Below are 16010 nucleotides of genomic sequence, written 5' to 3' on the forward strand. Positions count from 1 at the left end.
CCTTTCCATTTAACTATATGCATTACGAGAAGCATAAATTGCTTAGCAAATGTGTTAAAATAATTGAAATCAAACCCATGAAATACTTGTTATTGAGTAGTACCTAACTCCGGTGGTCTACTGTGGTCTTCACTTGTCTTTATCATTAGTTCCAATTCATCAAATTATGATGTTCAAGAGCAAATACACGAGTTACTACTAAATATATCCAAATTACCATAGGTGTACTCTAATATTTGAAGAGTTCCCTCGATTTCCTTAGGATCCAATCAGATCCTAATTTTGTGCCTATGGGACCTAATTAAAGGTAAAAGGTATACCAACGAAAAAAAAAATTGTCTCTTATCGGTTGATTAATGACGAAGTTCTGAGGTAACAGCCAAAAAATACAACCGGATTGATAACCTCCTCCTTTTCCACACAACAAGCTGTCATTATCATTATATGACACGTCATTGGAACGTTAGATGTAAGAAGGGATCCGTCTGGATGCAAGTTTTCTATGTAGTTTGTGCATCTGACCTGACATTGCATCACGCGAGCCAACCAATCCCTGCTTTGTTTTTGAATTTTAACCAATCAACAAGCACGTCTATTTGCAACCTTGAAATTGATTCGTATTTGAATCATAAGTCATTTTGGTTTTAGGTATGGCCACTTTTTGTGTGGAATTTGTTCTGACTTACCTACGCTTCCTGACTTATTATTTATTCTAGGCAAAAACTGATATTTTTTTATGTTGTCGGTTTAAAATTAGAGGATTATATTTGTTTTTACTTTTAATAAGGACTATTGATTAAATTCATAAATGCGTTAAAACTTCATTCAACCGAAATCCGAGTGGACTTAAGCTTGATCGGTACTGTATGTCAAAATTGCTAGATTTAAATAAGTAGGTATTTTTAAAAATAGAAAATGCTAAAATTATTGTGAATTCAAGTATTTCAACTACGTCATTTATGTTCTACATTTATATTTCTTTGCTCGTTTCACTATCAATTTCATTTTTTTTTTATTAAAAATCTTGTGTTTTATCATTAATTTAGAACTTCGGAAGGTCGGTATCTACAACGCAGAGGTATGTCGTGTTACAGGTGGGGCTGGAGGCGCGCGTCGAGACTCTCTTGAGTTCGGCGGTGGCGGCCCCGCAGCCGCTCTCCAGGAATACGCCCGCAAATGGGGACCTTCACCGCTATCTCCACCGCTCGGCGCGGCGCTTGGACCCGTTGGCCTTCGCCCTGTCTCTGCTGCGCCTGGTGCTGAAACTGCTAAATACAGGTGCGCTCATCTACATTCTAAATGGCCATACGAGCTACCTTCTTTATACTTACTGTCATTAATACCTTTAAATGCAATTATTGTGATTATTTTATTTCGGAGATCTCGGAAAAAAGCTTTAAAGATTTCGATGAAAATATGTTGTTTTTGTGTGTGTGGCAAAAAAACGATCTTGCTTAGTCTGGTGGGTTACTGTAAAACGCGTGTTTTCGAGTTTTCACTTGTTTTTTCGTGCGCAGTAAGATCAGCAATTTAACACCCATCGACATGAATGCAGTGGGCCCAACAAAAGCGTTGAACTTGCAAATTTGTACTAAAAAACGAATGCTGGGCTATGTCTTTTTATTTATTGATATATTTATATTTTTAAAGTAAAACGGTTAGACATAAAAATAAAACTAGATCGCAGAAAAGAACTGAGCTGAGCATTTTATTTAGCGCTTGGCTTGACTTGCCGATCTGCCGTCTTTGTCCACGCGCGTAAAACCCAACACACTGAAAAAGTAAAATCAATACGGTATTTGACAACTCCTGATTTTGCCATATCTTAATATTATTATGAAAATGTAGATAAACAGATAGTGTTTAGCGAAAAGAAAATTTAAATCGGTTGAAAATTGGATTTATAGTGATTTTTTGAAAAATCTATATTATTATACCTGATAGATAGATAGATAGATATAATCTTTATTCTTTATTCTACCTGTCTCTTTCTCAAACGCTTTTCTCTATGCAGCAAGTATGGCGGTACTGGCGTGGCATGCCAGTATGTCTTTCTCTGTCTTATCTTGAATTTCAAACCTTTATAACTTTGTTATTTGTAAAGGTAGCTTAAAAATGGTTTTTCTATTCGATAACAGGCATTGTGTAGTTTTAATTTATAAAACATATACAAAATAGTCAAATACCGTATTGTTTTGATGTAGTCAAAATACCATATACAGGACTTATCACGCTATTTTTACTCAAGTAATATTTACCTCGATGTTTTGGCAACGTTACAGTTGCCGTGGTCACGTGTAGACTGAAGTGTGGGGTGTCAAGTCAGCCTAGCAGCGCGAGTTCTTCGAACTACCCGCACTTGATCACTAATAGTACCGGCACTCGTATCACGAACTACCCGCACTTGGTCACTTTTATTAGTCACCCTATCACACCGACACACAACACTAACAACGTCCGATCGTCCCTCCGAACATTCATCCCGACGCCGACACTTATAATCTGTGCCTCCTGTGATTCGTGATGTAAGTCGACTTGTACCCTTTGTTTTTATTTCGAAATAATCAGAAAAAAATAACGAATTTTTGGGTCTATCTTACGTACTTTTAGCTGCTATAGTTTCGGAGATAATTTTGTGAAAAGTGATACAACTAGCAGAAAAAAATCGTGCACATTGATATATCTCAAGTTGTAACCTCTTTATGTAATTGCTCTAAAGGTTATTGTCGTGCTTTGTGGTTTAAGTGGAATTGAATTTATTTATACATTTTATTTTTCGGTATTTTTTACCACTTTTGACCAACTTTTCTAAAACCAGACCAGGGTACAACTCAATATGTACTACTACTAATGCGAGACAAATTTGAAATATTTTTTTGTGGAGGTCAAGAGGGGAGGCTTTTGCCCAGCAGTGGGACACTATACAGGCTACTTAAAAAAAAAAAAGTGATACATCTCGTTATGGATCACTTTTCACAAACACGTTTTTAAGTGTAAAAGTATACAAATTAAATTATATCTAAAAGTCAAACTAATCCCGTAAAATATTTATGCAATAACAGTTGTGTTAAGTGATACAAGTGCGAGCATAAAGTGTGGTGGGTGTGCGCGGGGGTGAGGTGACACGGGATCGGGGCTGCGCCGAACCTGCTTGCCTCAGTGTCGCTGCAAACTGATATAACTTACTTTACTTTTTGCAAATGCAGACTAATATAAGTTAGGTAAGTTTTATTTGTAACGGGGTAAAAAGTAAAAAAATCAATTTTTCAGGTTTTAGGTTTTACTTTACTTTAAGCAACTTTGAGCTGGGAACATATTACGCTGAGAGTGAGTGAGTGGGTGCGTTTTACAAATTCATGTATATCATATAATTTACACCAAGAGATATTACGGGTGCTCCAGGGGTGCACCATGATATAACTGAACTTGTATCATCGAACACATATTATTTACTCATATCAGACATTTCAATGGGTGCAACTCACAGGTTTTTCGCGATTTTCTTCGAACTAACAATATTTACCGAAAAACAGTAAATGCAAGTTTATAGAATATATTTTTATGTATAAAAAAAAGTGCTTCGGTAAATGCTAGCCCCCTTGGCTCACAACCCAGATTTTTTTAAATCTTATTTTTGCTCTCCTGTAAAATGACGATTTTGCACTTGTATCACTTATCACAGGAGGCACAGTATTATTAACAGGATTCCACGAAGATGAAAGCTTATACCCATCGTCCCTGTTGAAATTCTTATGCTTTTTTATTTCAACTGCTTCACGTACCATTCTTGAGTAAAAATGACGTTCCGTGGACTGAATTTTGGGATTGTGAAGCCCAATCCAGTGGTTTGGCCCTGACTCCAACAAATGCTCGGCTATGGCTGACTTGTTTACCTGGCGATTTTTAACAGCTGCAATGTGTTCCTTGACCCTTTCAGCTATTGTTCCTTTCGTCTGTCCGATATAGGAACTACCACAACTACAATCAACCCTATAAACACCCGGTGTTTGGAAGGGAACGACATCCTTGGGTGTCCTAATATGCCTTGCGACTTTGGACAAAGGCGTGTACACCAACTTGATGAAATACCTAAGACGGCTCCAACTTTGTCCGTCACTCCTTTCACATAAGGCATATATGCAGACTGTCTAGTTACATCAGGATATTTGGTTCCACGTTTCCTTCTGGGCTGCCATTTATTCACCACATATTCGTTACGCTTTAGTACCTCCTGAACATGTCTCAACTCGTCTTCAACAAATTCAGGGTCACACAAATCAAATGCCCTATTTTGTAATGAACTCGCAACGGATTGGAGATGTCTGGGATGGTGGTGAGACGACGCGCTCAAATATCTATCTGTGTGCGTCGGCTTCCTGTAGACTGTATGTGCCAAAGAACCATCCGCTCTCGCCATTACCTTCACATCAAGGAAAGCTAATGAATGTCCCTCTTCAAACTCATAAGTAAAACTAATCTTCGTATGAATCGAATTGAGATATGCCAAAAACTGTTCCACTTCAGGTTTCCCACCTTTCATAACGCAGAATACATCGTCGACGTACCGCTTCCACACTCTAATATTCCACGCTTGTAGATCTATTAACGTCTCAAAATGTTCCATCCATATATTGGCCATCACCGGAGCCACGGGACTACCCATAGCAACGCCATCAGTCTGTAGATAGTGCTGTCCTCGATACAAAAAGTAACTCTCTTCTAAACAGTTTCTGAGCAATACCATGTAGGACTCTGACATGCCATTCTCACCTAACTTCCCTCGAATTATCTCATAGCACTCTTTAAGAGAAATATTGGTGAAAAGTGAGGCCACATCAAAACTCACCATAACGTCTTCTGGTTCCAACTTAATGCCGCTAAGAATTTCCACAAAATGGCGAGAATCTTTGACGTAAGACGACGTTTTCCGCACAAGCGACTGATGCTACGTGTTTCGTCAGGTCGTAAGTAGGAGAAGCAATTTGACTTACGATAGGTCTCAGGGGCACGCCAGTCTTGTGCACTTTCGGCAACCCATTTCGGCAACTTCGGCGGCTGCACGATCTTCGGCTTGTGAACGCGTTCAAAACCATCCTCGTCAAACAGATTCTTATAGTCTCTGACAACAGTCCTTATACGGCGCGTAACTCTGGCCGTAAGGTTGTACCTTGACACTGGCTTATAAACCTGATCATCATCCAACAAAATCCTTATTTTACTCTCGTAATCACTAGAGTCCATCACCACAGTTGCATTACCCTTGACCGCTTTAAATACAAAAACCTCCTGGTTCTTCCTTATATTACTTTAAGCCAAACTCTCTTCCGCAGTGACATTGCTCTTCGGTAACCTGGCCCTTCTTAAAATAACCGCAACATCCTGCCTTAGAACATCGGCGTCACTAGAAGTCACTTTATTGCGTATTATTGAATTCGTTTTGGTGTCAAAGCATAATTCAACCCCTTCGCCAAAACGCTCGTCGTTGCGTCATCCAGAGGAGTGCTAGGTAAATTAATTACCGTCTCCGATAATACCAGCTGTGCACTCCCACGATTGCTACTGCTTGTGATCTCGTTCCTTCCACATCGAACAACCTCGCAAATTTCTTGTCCTGCTTTTCACTACACAACTTAAAACTACGAACCGCCTGCTGATACGTAATCCGATCACACAAATCAAAATCATCGCGGGACAGCGCCGCCACACACTCACTACGCAACCCGTATACTCGTAACTTGCACTGCACATCGTCCAAGTCTTCGTGATTGTCGTCGATAGACAGCTCGGGTTCACGCAGCGGTGCTTCGCAGTCCTCTGCGGTCGTTACAACGGGAGTAGGAGGCAACGAAAACACCTTCGATAGTGGACTGTATTTTATTTCACTGGTTCGTTCGTATTCGCGGTAGTAAATCGGACCTACAACATAAGTTTTTTTTTTTTATTTTTTATTTTACTGGATGGCAAACGAGCAAATGGGTCTCCTGATGGTAAGAGATCACCACCGCCCATAAACATCTGCAACACCAGGGGTATTGCAGACGCGTTGCCAACCTAGAGGCCTAAGATGGGATACCTCACGTGCCAGTAATTTCACCGGCTGTCTTACTCTCCACGCCGAAACACAACAGTGCAAGCACTGCTGCTTCACGGCAGGATTAGCGAGCAAAATGAGAATGAGAGAAGTAAAATGAGATCTGCAATAAAATATAAAAACCTCCTTGTTCCGTCGCCATCTGATATTTCGAAGCGGCCAAGGAGATCATAAATATCGAAATGAACTGTACCTTAATAATAGAGGGGATATTATTATTTGCATATCAATATTATCTTATTACCTTTCAATTTATTTTCATCATTTATATTATATTTATATTTTAGCACTAAACCAGAATAGAAAGCGACGAGCATAGAAAGCAGACGTGTGTTTAACTTAATTACAAATATATTTAATTACAGACAATCAACTTTGAATTCTGTGTGTTAAACTTCAGACTGTTAGTGATTTATGAAATCCCGATCCGCCTTGGACGTTGTGCTGCCGCGCACGACGTATCACCGAAGTCGTAACGGCTCTTTACCCCCTCGGGTAAAAAATAATTTCGCAATTATTTTGTGTCTTGCTTGCGCAGTGGTGCAGCAGCAACTTTAGCGACTGTGAGAAAACGCGGATCAACATGTACACGCTGCGTTCACCTACTGGAAGTGACCGGGGTGCCGAGCGCAGTGGATCGGTTCCGGAGTTGACCAGTGCAAATTTTCCGCTTGGGAAAGCGTAATCAAGATAAGAGCTGCCTCGTCAAAGTATGTTTTGCGACACAGGAGACCGCCACAGCTATTCTGAAAAAGAAAAAAAAAAGTGATTCAATTAAAATATTCGGAGACCAAACGCCTTATCAATAAGAGATACAATGCAACTACGCTTTGCCACTTCCAGAACTCGGCGCACGGATCTTACCTGCATTAGCAATAAGTATCGGCAGAATGCTGTCGGAGTTTTGTATTGTTACCTACGCTCTTTTTATGTTCTCGCTCATTATAAACATGTTTAATTTTAAGTTTTCATAATAAGTAAATTGTAAATTCTTAATGAGAATAAATGATCTTTAAACCTAAACCCTATTTTTTATTCCGTGGAATTCTGACATTTCTTAGTGTTACTAGTCAAAAAATATTTCCTGAAAATTTAAACAATATGCAACAAAAAAGGAAATAGAAAGCACGAATTCCTTACTATACACATTAAAATTTGACATACTTAGGGCCTGTTTCACCACTTGTCGACTAACTTTAAGTGTCAGATAAAAGTAATGCCGTCTTTGTTTATTCGGACAAAACAAACAGAGACGGCATCACTGATATCCGTCACTTAAAGTTAGTCGACAAGTGGTGAAACAGGCTCTTAATGTAATAAATCATTAATAAAAATGATGCATAGTTAAAATAATTTTGGATCAAACCGCTTAGACTTAATAAATTAGTATCTAGGCGACCGAGCTTTGCTCGGGCTAAAACTCGATAACATTAGTTTTCCTAGAGATAAGGCCAAGTTAGATCGATTTTTCATACCCGAAAACCCCTACATACCAAATTTCATCGAAATCGTTGTAGCCGTTTTCGAGATCCCCGAAATATTTTTATATATGTATAAGAATTGCTCGTTTAAAGGTATGAGATTTAACCCTTTTATGAGTATAAAATAAATTATCTCTGGTATCCTTGCAATGATTGACAAATATCGCAAACCATCGGATCGGACTAATTATAATTAATAGTTATTAAGTTTCAATCTTTGCAATGTTTGTAATCATTTGTATTTGCGTTTCAGTGTTTGTAATTTACAATTCCGTAGACAAGGTACAATACTACAATACAATACAAATATTCTTTATTGCACACCATAAATCAGTACAAAAAACTTATAATATAAAAACTTAGATTCAGGGTAGACAATAGGCGGTCTCGGTAGGAAGGTAATAGATACTTTAAAAAAAAATCGCCAATGTCATTCTTCTGTCTAAAAATATTAGTCATTCAGCTTCTGACTCGAATGTTTGAATGTGCTCGCTACTTTTTCAATCGATATTCTCACGGGATCGAGATAAAATCTCGGAATCTCATCTGTTGGTTATGGAATTTGGTACCTACTGTTATTTACAATGCAATGTCAGTAAAGACCACGATGTAATTCCCACGGGAATTTGAAAAATCCCGTAATTTCGATTCAACTTCCGTATCTTATTATTTACGCGTGCGAAGCCGTGGGTAAAGTAGTAATAAAAAGATTTAAAAAAAATGTTTGTTATTTCTCGTCAAAGTTCGTCATCTGTCAGAATTCCACGGAATAAAAAAATAGACTTTAGTAGGGTTAGTAGGTTTTTAGAGTTTAGTAGGTTTTCTGGCGCTTCGCCGGCCGCTACCACGGTGGGCTCGCTTTGCTCGCTCAGCTCGCGCGTTTTGGTCACAGTTTTATTGTACTTAACGCTCTTTCTCGCTCTGCTCGTCGTCGTACCTAATTTTCCGGTGCCAAATTGACAATAAAAGTTATTTTGCTATGAGAATGAGTATCATCTACGCACGCTGTAGTTAATTTGTACTAGCTAGTTCTAGTTGTCTCCAACCCGTACTCCTATATAGAACACTTATCTACACACTGCACTGGTACTTTAGTTATATGCTAGTATCTACTTGTTCGAGAATTGTATTTTTGACATGACGCACGAAGATCTATGCAAATATTCTTGCATGTTTATGTGGACATTAGTGGCTTTTCGTGCATATTTTTTTTTGTAGGTGTACCTCCTAGAAAAGTAAAAAAATAAATTAAAGAAAAATAAATTCGTTTTTCTATAATGAAGTTTTAGGACAGGATGCACGTTACAAATATGCATTTTGTAGCCCAGGGGTGGCCAACCGGTCGATCGCGTCAATCAAAAAAAATATAAATACTGAACTATGCTGTTTCATTTAAGATTTATAGAAGTATACTAGCTTTTGCCCGCGACTTCGTCCGCGTGGAATAGTAATTTTGGAAAGTATTTAATTTATTTAGGATACCTATTCTGCCAATAATAGCACATTATAGAAACTTCTACGGTTTACCGAAAATAATCTATTTTAATACATTGCTATAAATATAAACTATTTTTTTTGTTCTTCCTTACATCCATCCATCCGATGTTCTTTGGTAAAACATAAATATTTTGTGGGTAGCCACATTTTATCAATACGACGTGTATTCTTACCCTGCCAACACAAAAGTACTTATTCTTCATAGTGAACTCTTGACACCTTACGTCCTTTATTGTAAGTTAGGAGGGTAGGATTATAATTAAGACGGCATTTTTACTAAGCATAGCTACACATATTTCCGATAAATATACTTATATGTAGTAATTTGTTTGGAATTCCTTAAGAACTTTCATTCTCATAAGTTGAAGTAAATAGGTCGAAATTTGAAAAGCGCCAGAGCAAATGTTTTTTAGGGTTCCGTACCATAAAGGAAAAAATGGAACCCTTATAGGATTACTTTGCTGTCCTTCCGTCCGTTTGTCTGTCAAGACTCTTTATCTCGTAAACGCGCGGAGTATAGGTATCGAGCTGAAATGAAAACCCTAAACTCAGGTCAATAATCCCGTTAGCTGTGAAAAAATCAAGGCTCTTAGTCAAGGCAATCAAAAGCTACAGTCATTAAAAAGGTGTTTCCATGCAAATTGCCTTAACAGAAAAAGTTATAGGGTACTTACGGCTGTCCTAAAAACTCTTAGCACAATAAATAAGAAAAATCTGAAAATCATAAGTCTGACTGTCTATGTCAATAAGCCATCTATAATGACCCCACATTGCGTACATTTTGCTTATGAGCTTAGAAGGCTCTGCTAACACTGCATCATTTCCTCTGCTAACATCCCCTCGCAGGTAAAATTTTCAAAAACGCTTGAACAAATATCTATTTATTTCTTATAAGTACCCAAACGCCAAGTTTCATAAAGATCCATCGATTTATCTTCGACAATGACGATCTTCCATATAAAGTTTCATCCCCTATTTCACCCCTCATAGGAAGAATTTTTAAAAACGCGCGAAAAAATATCTATTTATCTCTTATCACGTGCCCAAATGCCAAGTTTCATAAAGAACCATCGATTTATTTTCAACAATGACGATCTTTCATATACACTTTCATCCCCTATTGAAATAGGGAACCCCCCCCCCCCACACAGGAAGAATTAAAAAAAACGTGCGAACAATTATCTCTTTTCACGCGCCGAAATGGCAAGTTTAATAAAGATTCATCGATTTATCTTCAATAATGGCGACCTTGCGTATAAACTTTCATCCCCTATCTCATCCCCTCACAGGTCGAATTTTCAAAAAAGCTCAAACAAATATAGAATTATTTCTTATTAAGTGCCTAAATGCCAAGTTTCATGGTTTAATCTTCGATAGCTACGAACTTCCACCATATAAACTTTCATCCCCTATTTCAACCCCTGAAAGCTTCTTTTTCGCGATAAAAGATAGCCTATGTTCTTTCCCAAGGTCTATTCTATCTCTGTACCAAATTTTATCAAAATCGATTCAGCGGCTTAGGCGTGAAAGCGTAACAGACAGACAGACAGACAGACAGAGTTACTTTCTCATTTATAATATTAAGTATGGATTAGTATGGATGTTATTGGTAGATCGCACAGGGTTTAATCTGTAAACAGTATATCTTGGGTCTAATCAAGTTGGCCACCCGTGTTGTAGTCTATTTTATTATTATCGAATATGATTTTTTTTGGTTAATCTGACTTGAACAGTTTACCAAATATGACACTAAGTGATACCCTGATTATTTTACATTATTCTGAATAACACGAAAACAAAAGAAGATCGAGGACTGAAATTGAGCAGAGTGGTCTTAGGGCCTACCAGTACACCACCTCAAAGAATGACCAAATCTGTCGTTGGGGGGCATTCCTGTTCGCATAGCCTGCGAGACCCTTTCGATTTTTCTGAATTTAATGAAAAATGTATACCCAGATTTTAAGTTGTTATTATTCGGGATTGATTATTTTTTGCGTTAATTTTTATTGAAAAATAGTCTTTTATAGTTGTGTTATCAGATGTAAAAATTGGTCAAGTGTGAGTCGGACTCGTACATGAAGGGTTCCGTAAACAGGTTAGTAAAAGTTTTTCTTAAAATTCTTCTAATAAAAGTTTTTTTGTTGACTGTACTTTATGCCCCTGGTTACCAAAGTAGGTACTCGTCAAGACGAATCAAACGAGTCCAAACTCGATGCGGTCGTGTTGTTTATCACACAGTTCCTATGGTCACCCGCTAGCTTTATCATCAGATCAACTCCTTGTTATAATAATATTGCATTGTCATCGAATTTATACATGCGTGTAAAATTTCAGCTCAATCGATTAAAGATATCCACTTCAAATTTGAGTTGAAAGATTCCACTCGAGCAAACATTACACTGCAAATACTTAAATAATAATATAATGATTGTATTATGTTTTTGTTCAAAATTTCATTTTTAATACAAGTTTTTTTTGCCGAATGTACTTTTTGTTGACTGTACTTGCATTGTCATCTAAACTACATATCTGTACCATATTTCAAGTCGGTACTATTGAGGAGTTCCCTCCTGCAGAGACGGTCCTGGCAGGACCACCAAGATGTCACTACCAGATTATTGTTTTGTCACCAAATTTATACACGTTTCTTGTATGACGACCCCCTTTAATTTATAACTTTATTTTATTTTTAGTATTTCTTGTTATAGCGGCCACAGTAATAAATAATCTGTGAAAATTTCAAGTGTCTAACTTTTACGGCTTAAGAGATAGAGCCCTGTGACAGACGGTCGGACAGACAGGCAGCGGAGTCTCAGTAATAGGGTCCCGTTGGCACCCTTTGGGTACGAAACCTTAAAGCATTTTGAAAAAACTACTGCAGCTCTTCTTCTTAAATTTGGTCAAGACTTGATCTACCACAGTGAAAATAAATTACATGGTCCATTGTTTAGCTTTTTTTTTAAAGTAGCCTGTATAGTGTCCCACTGCTGGGCAAAAGCCTCCCCTCTTGACCTCCACAACTCTCGTTTAGCTTACTAGCTTAAAAACATGTTCATTTTATGTTCATTCAAAAATGTTAATTAATCTTATCAAAAAAACATACAAAGCTAAATAAACAAAGATAATCTTGATTTCGCGTGTTTTTCTTTCATGCAATGGTAGACCACAATATAATTTTTGGAAATTTCAGCGGGAATTTTTGCGAGATCTCTGAATTTAATAGGACAAATGATGTGAATGTCACCTAGGTCTATATATTGTAAATTGTGTTGTTAGATACATTTTAATTTTTTTATCTTATTGTAATATGAAATCATCGATAGATTTAAGTAATTGCGTATAGGTACTATATTTCTCTTTTATCTTTTCAGAGCCGTTAGCAGTTTAGCACAGGGTCTGACTTCTAATGCAATGTTTGGTTCGTCATCTTCATTATTAAGCAAGCTCAGTGGGGTCGGCACTATCTCAGGTAAATTTTAGGTTTAATTACTGGTGTGTTGGAGTTCATTTTTATACAGGGTTTAATCGTTTGCGGCGATTATTCCGTAAATATAATGGATATCAGAGAAGTTTAAACTGATATAGAAAGTACGGTTACCCTTAACGATTACGCCCTGTATAAATTAAACGTAAACATCGGTGGTCAATAAATATTAAATTCCCGGTTGTCATATCTGTTCATGTACACATACACATGGTATTTTAACCCTGTTGATGCAAATAAATGTTTTAAAAAAAAAGTTTCAGAATATTAGTTTATATATAAAATAACCAAAATTGGTGGGTGTTCCTAACTCGGAAATACTTAAGTACATAAAAAATAAAATTTAAGCATTTAAGGCTACGAATAAATAATAAGTCAGGAATTGTAACAGTGTCATTAAAATGGAAACTGTGTCCTAACTGTGTCCTGTGCTAAAGTGCGCATGCACGTCATTTAATTTTGACTGACATTTATTTTGCAAGTTTAGTGAGCTCACGCCAAGTTTTCGCATTATCGATTGTGAACAGCTCTAAATTATCATGCTAACATGTGTTATAAAAGGGGTGCAGGAACAATGCAAAAATAAAATGTCCAGGGATCACTTTCCACTAGTAAGTGGTCGTAAAATTAGATTTATATTCAAAAATGTTCAAATACATTATCAGTTGGAGATGGTCAGTATTATGCAAAATCAAGTCTGTGGTCTATGGCTCACATAATGTAAATGACAGTTTCCTCACCCCTCTTCATACTTTCTTCTTTCCTGTATCGCTCAAACAATACGCTTCTTTAAAATTAAACTGATATAATTTGAATTTTTCTCATTTTAAAATTCAACCCTATTGTGTTTTATTAAAAGTTTATTTTGGAAATGTGAATATTTCTAATTGTTTCAGTTTAATTTTAAAGGTGCGAATAGGTACAAACTGTCTTTATATTTTTCACGATTTTTAGTGTGAATAATAAAAAATACAATAGTTTAATGTCAACTGCTCATCACCTTTTACGTAGGTATCCTTTTCCGATGCAGAGACGTTCATTATTCAAGAGTCCTGGTGCTTCACCACCCGTTCCATTTCACCATATGCATTACGAGGAGCATAAATTGCTTAACAACTGTGTTAATAGTTATTTACAATGCACGTGCTCGGAAAGTGCCTCTTGACGTGGGTCAACATATCCATAGAAAATTAGTGATTCCTGCACGCATCCACAAGTGTGTAGTAAAGTTGTATGGATTTTACTTACCGCACTTGTGCGGTAAAGTAACTTTTTAAATTGCCAAATGATGTCCAAACTATTGTTAAAAAAATAACTCTAAAGAGTCGTTATAGTTAGGCTTTGAACAAATAAGAAAACGTTTGATGCAATCAACTGAATATTTACTGATAAGATAATACAGATTAAACGCGACAGAAAAGAGAACGTTATTTTTTTTTTCATGTAAACTCGTATTTTAATTCCGTCTAAAGTTATGAAAAAAAAGGGAATAAATTCTTGAGTCCAATTCGGACCGTGCGACGTCAAGCGCGCGCACTCGAAAGTTAACCAATGAGCTTCCAGTGCGCGCGCACGACGTAGCACAAACCAATCATGGTTACCCGTTCGCGCCTGTCATGAAACCCCGCCAAAGTAATGTTCATGAGTTCAGTCCGGTGAATTAATTTTTGATGAGTAAATAAAATGAAGAGTTTAAATGATGAATTTATATGTGACTTTACGCGGCCTTTCGTCCTCCACGAAGCACATATTGTCAGTGACAAACTCAATGCTGAACAAAATACGTGAACTATAATATACATACCTAAGTTAATAAACATCGTAAATTGATAGAATAATCTACTTCTACACACATGGATATTATAACATCTACCGGTATGTCTTATTCTTATTTATTTGCTTTTATCTATTAGAATTAGTGAACCAATTTTGATTTATTTACAGTTCCAAAGCTAAAAAATCTCAGATTTACGGTAACTTTTTGTTAATAGCTGGTAGATTAGATACATAAAACATATACTTGATGATAATTAACTATTACACGGATTTATTGACGGGTTGTACTGATATTTAGCATTATAGGAGCGTGCAGGAGATAAGGACTAGCCAATATAAGTGTGGAAAATGTCAAGCAACAAGGGCTAATAATTAATCATAAAAAATCACGATACTAAAACAAAGTCTCCTTTACCTATCATTAGTACCTAGCTGTAGCTGTTCTAATCTTCTGAGTCAATGATTGTTATGAAAGTTGGTTTAATAAAGTGTATACGTTAACGAATTTGGTTTGGCGTGCATGTCGGTATGTATATCTACTGCCTGCTACTGTAGTAAAAGGAGTATGGCAAAAAATGATGTAGTCACTGCCTCGATTTTTTTCCTCGCTTAATGCATTGTAAAACGTTGTATGATATACGTGTTATGATACAAGTGCGGAAAGTAGGCAATTCTCAACGAGTGGCGGAGAACTAGAAACACGAGCGAAGCGAGTGTTTTGAGCCGGCACGAGTTGGGAATTTCCTACTTTCGACACGTATATCATACAACGTTTTACAATGCATTAAGCGAGGAAAAAAATCGAGGCAGTAACTACATCATTTATTTGCCATACTCCTTTTACTACAGTAGCAGGCAGTAGATATACATACCGACATGCACGCCAAACCAAAATCGTTAACGTATACACTTTATTAAACCAACTTTCATAACAATCATTGACTCAGAAGATTAGAACAGCTACAGCTACTAATGATAGGTAGGTAAAGGAGACTTAGTTTTAGTATCGTGATTTTTTATGATTAATTATTAGCCCTTGTTGCTGGACATTTTCCACACTTATATTGGCTAGTCCTTATGGAGGAGTGCACGCTCCTATAATGCTAAATATCAGTGCAACCCGTGAATAAATCCCTGTAATAGTTAAGTAACATCAAGTATATGTATTATGTATCTAATCTACCAGCTCTTGACAAAAAGTTACCGTAAATCTGAGATTTTTTGGCTTTGGAACTCTAAAATAAATCAAAACTGGTTCACTAATTCTAATAGATAAAAGCAAATAAATAAGATTAAGACATACCGGTAGATGTTATAATATCCATGCGTGTAGAAGTAGATTATTCTATCAATTTACGATGTTTATTAACTTAGGTATTCGTCGGCCTAATTCGTTAACCTTCTAAGTCCATTTTGACTGAGTTTACAGGACATTGAAAAAACTGAACACTGACAGAAAGCAGTTTTTCGGGCATAAGATTTGACACTTACTTTATGCTGATATAGCCGTTATTCCTTTACCAAACGGTAGAGAATGGTGTGCACTTTTTGACAAGTATGAAAAGTCATTTTCTCCCAAAAGTGGACTTAGCAGGTTAACGAATATATATATATATATATATATATATATATATATATATATATATATAGTTATATGTATATATAGTTCACGTATTTTGTT

General features: G+C 36.7%; 1 protein-coding gene across 2 annotated transcripts in view; it reads left to right on the forward strand.

Moving 5' to 3' along the window:
* The window catches only part of pum (pumilio), a 136134-nt gene that overhangs the window by 81368 nt on the left and 38756 nt on the right, over positions 1 to 16010 (forward strand). For both annotated transcript variants that reach the window (XM_074091547.1, XM_074091555.1), the window contains exons 3-4: positions 1095 to 1278; positions 12441 to 12538. In XM_074091547.1, the coding sequence (XP_073947648.1) occupies positions 1095 to 1278; positions 12441 to 12538 (282 nt within the window). The remainder of the gene's footprint in view (positions 1 to 1094; positions 1279 to 12440; positions 12539 to 16010) is intronic.

The sequence above is a fragment of the Choristoneura fumiferana genome, chromosome Z (genome assembly GCF_025370935.1).
Source record: "Choristoneura fumiferana chromosome Z, NRCan_CFum_1, whole genome shotgun sequence".
NCBI lineage: Eukaryota > Metazoa > Arthropoda > Insecta > Lepidoptera > Tortricidae > Choristoneura > Choristoneura fumiferana.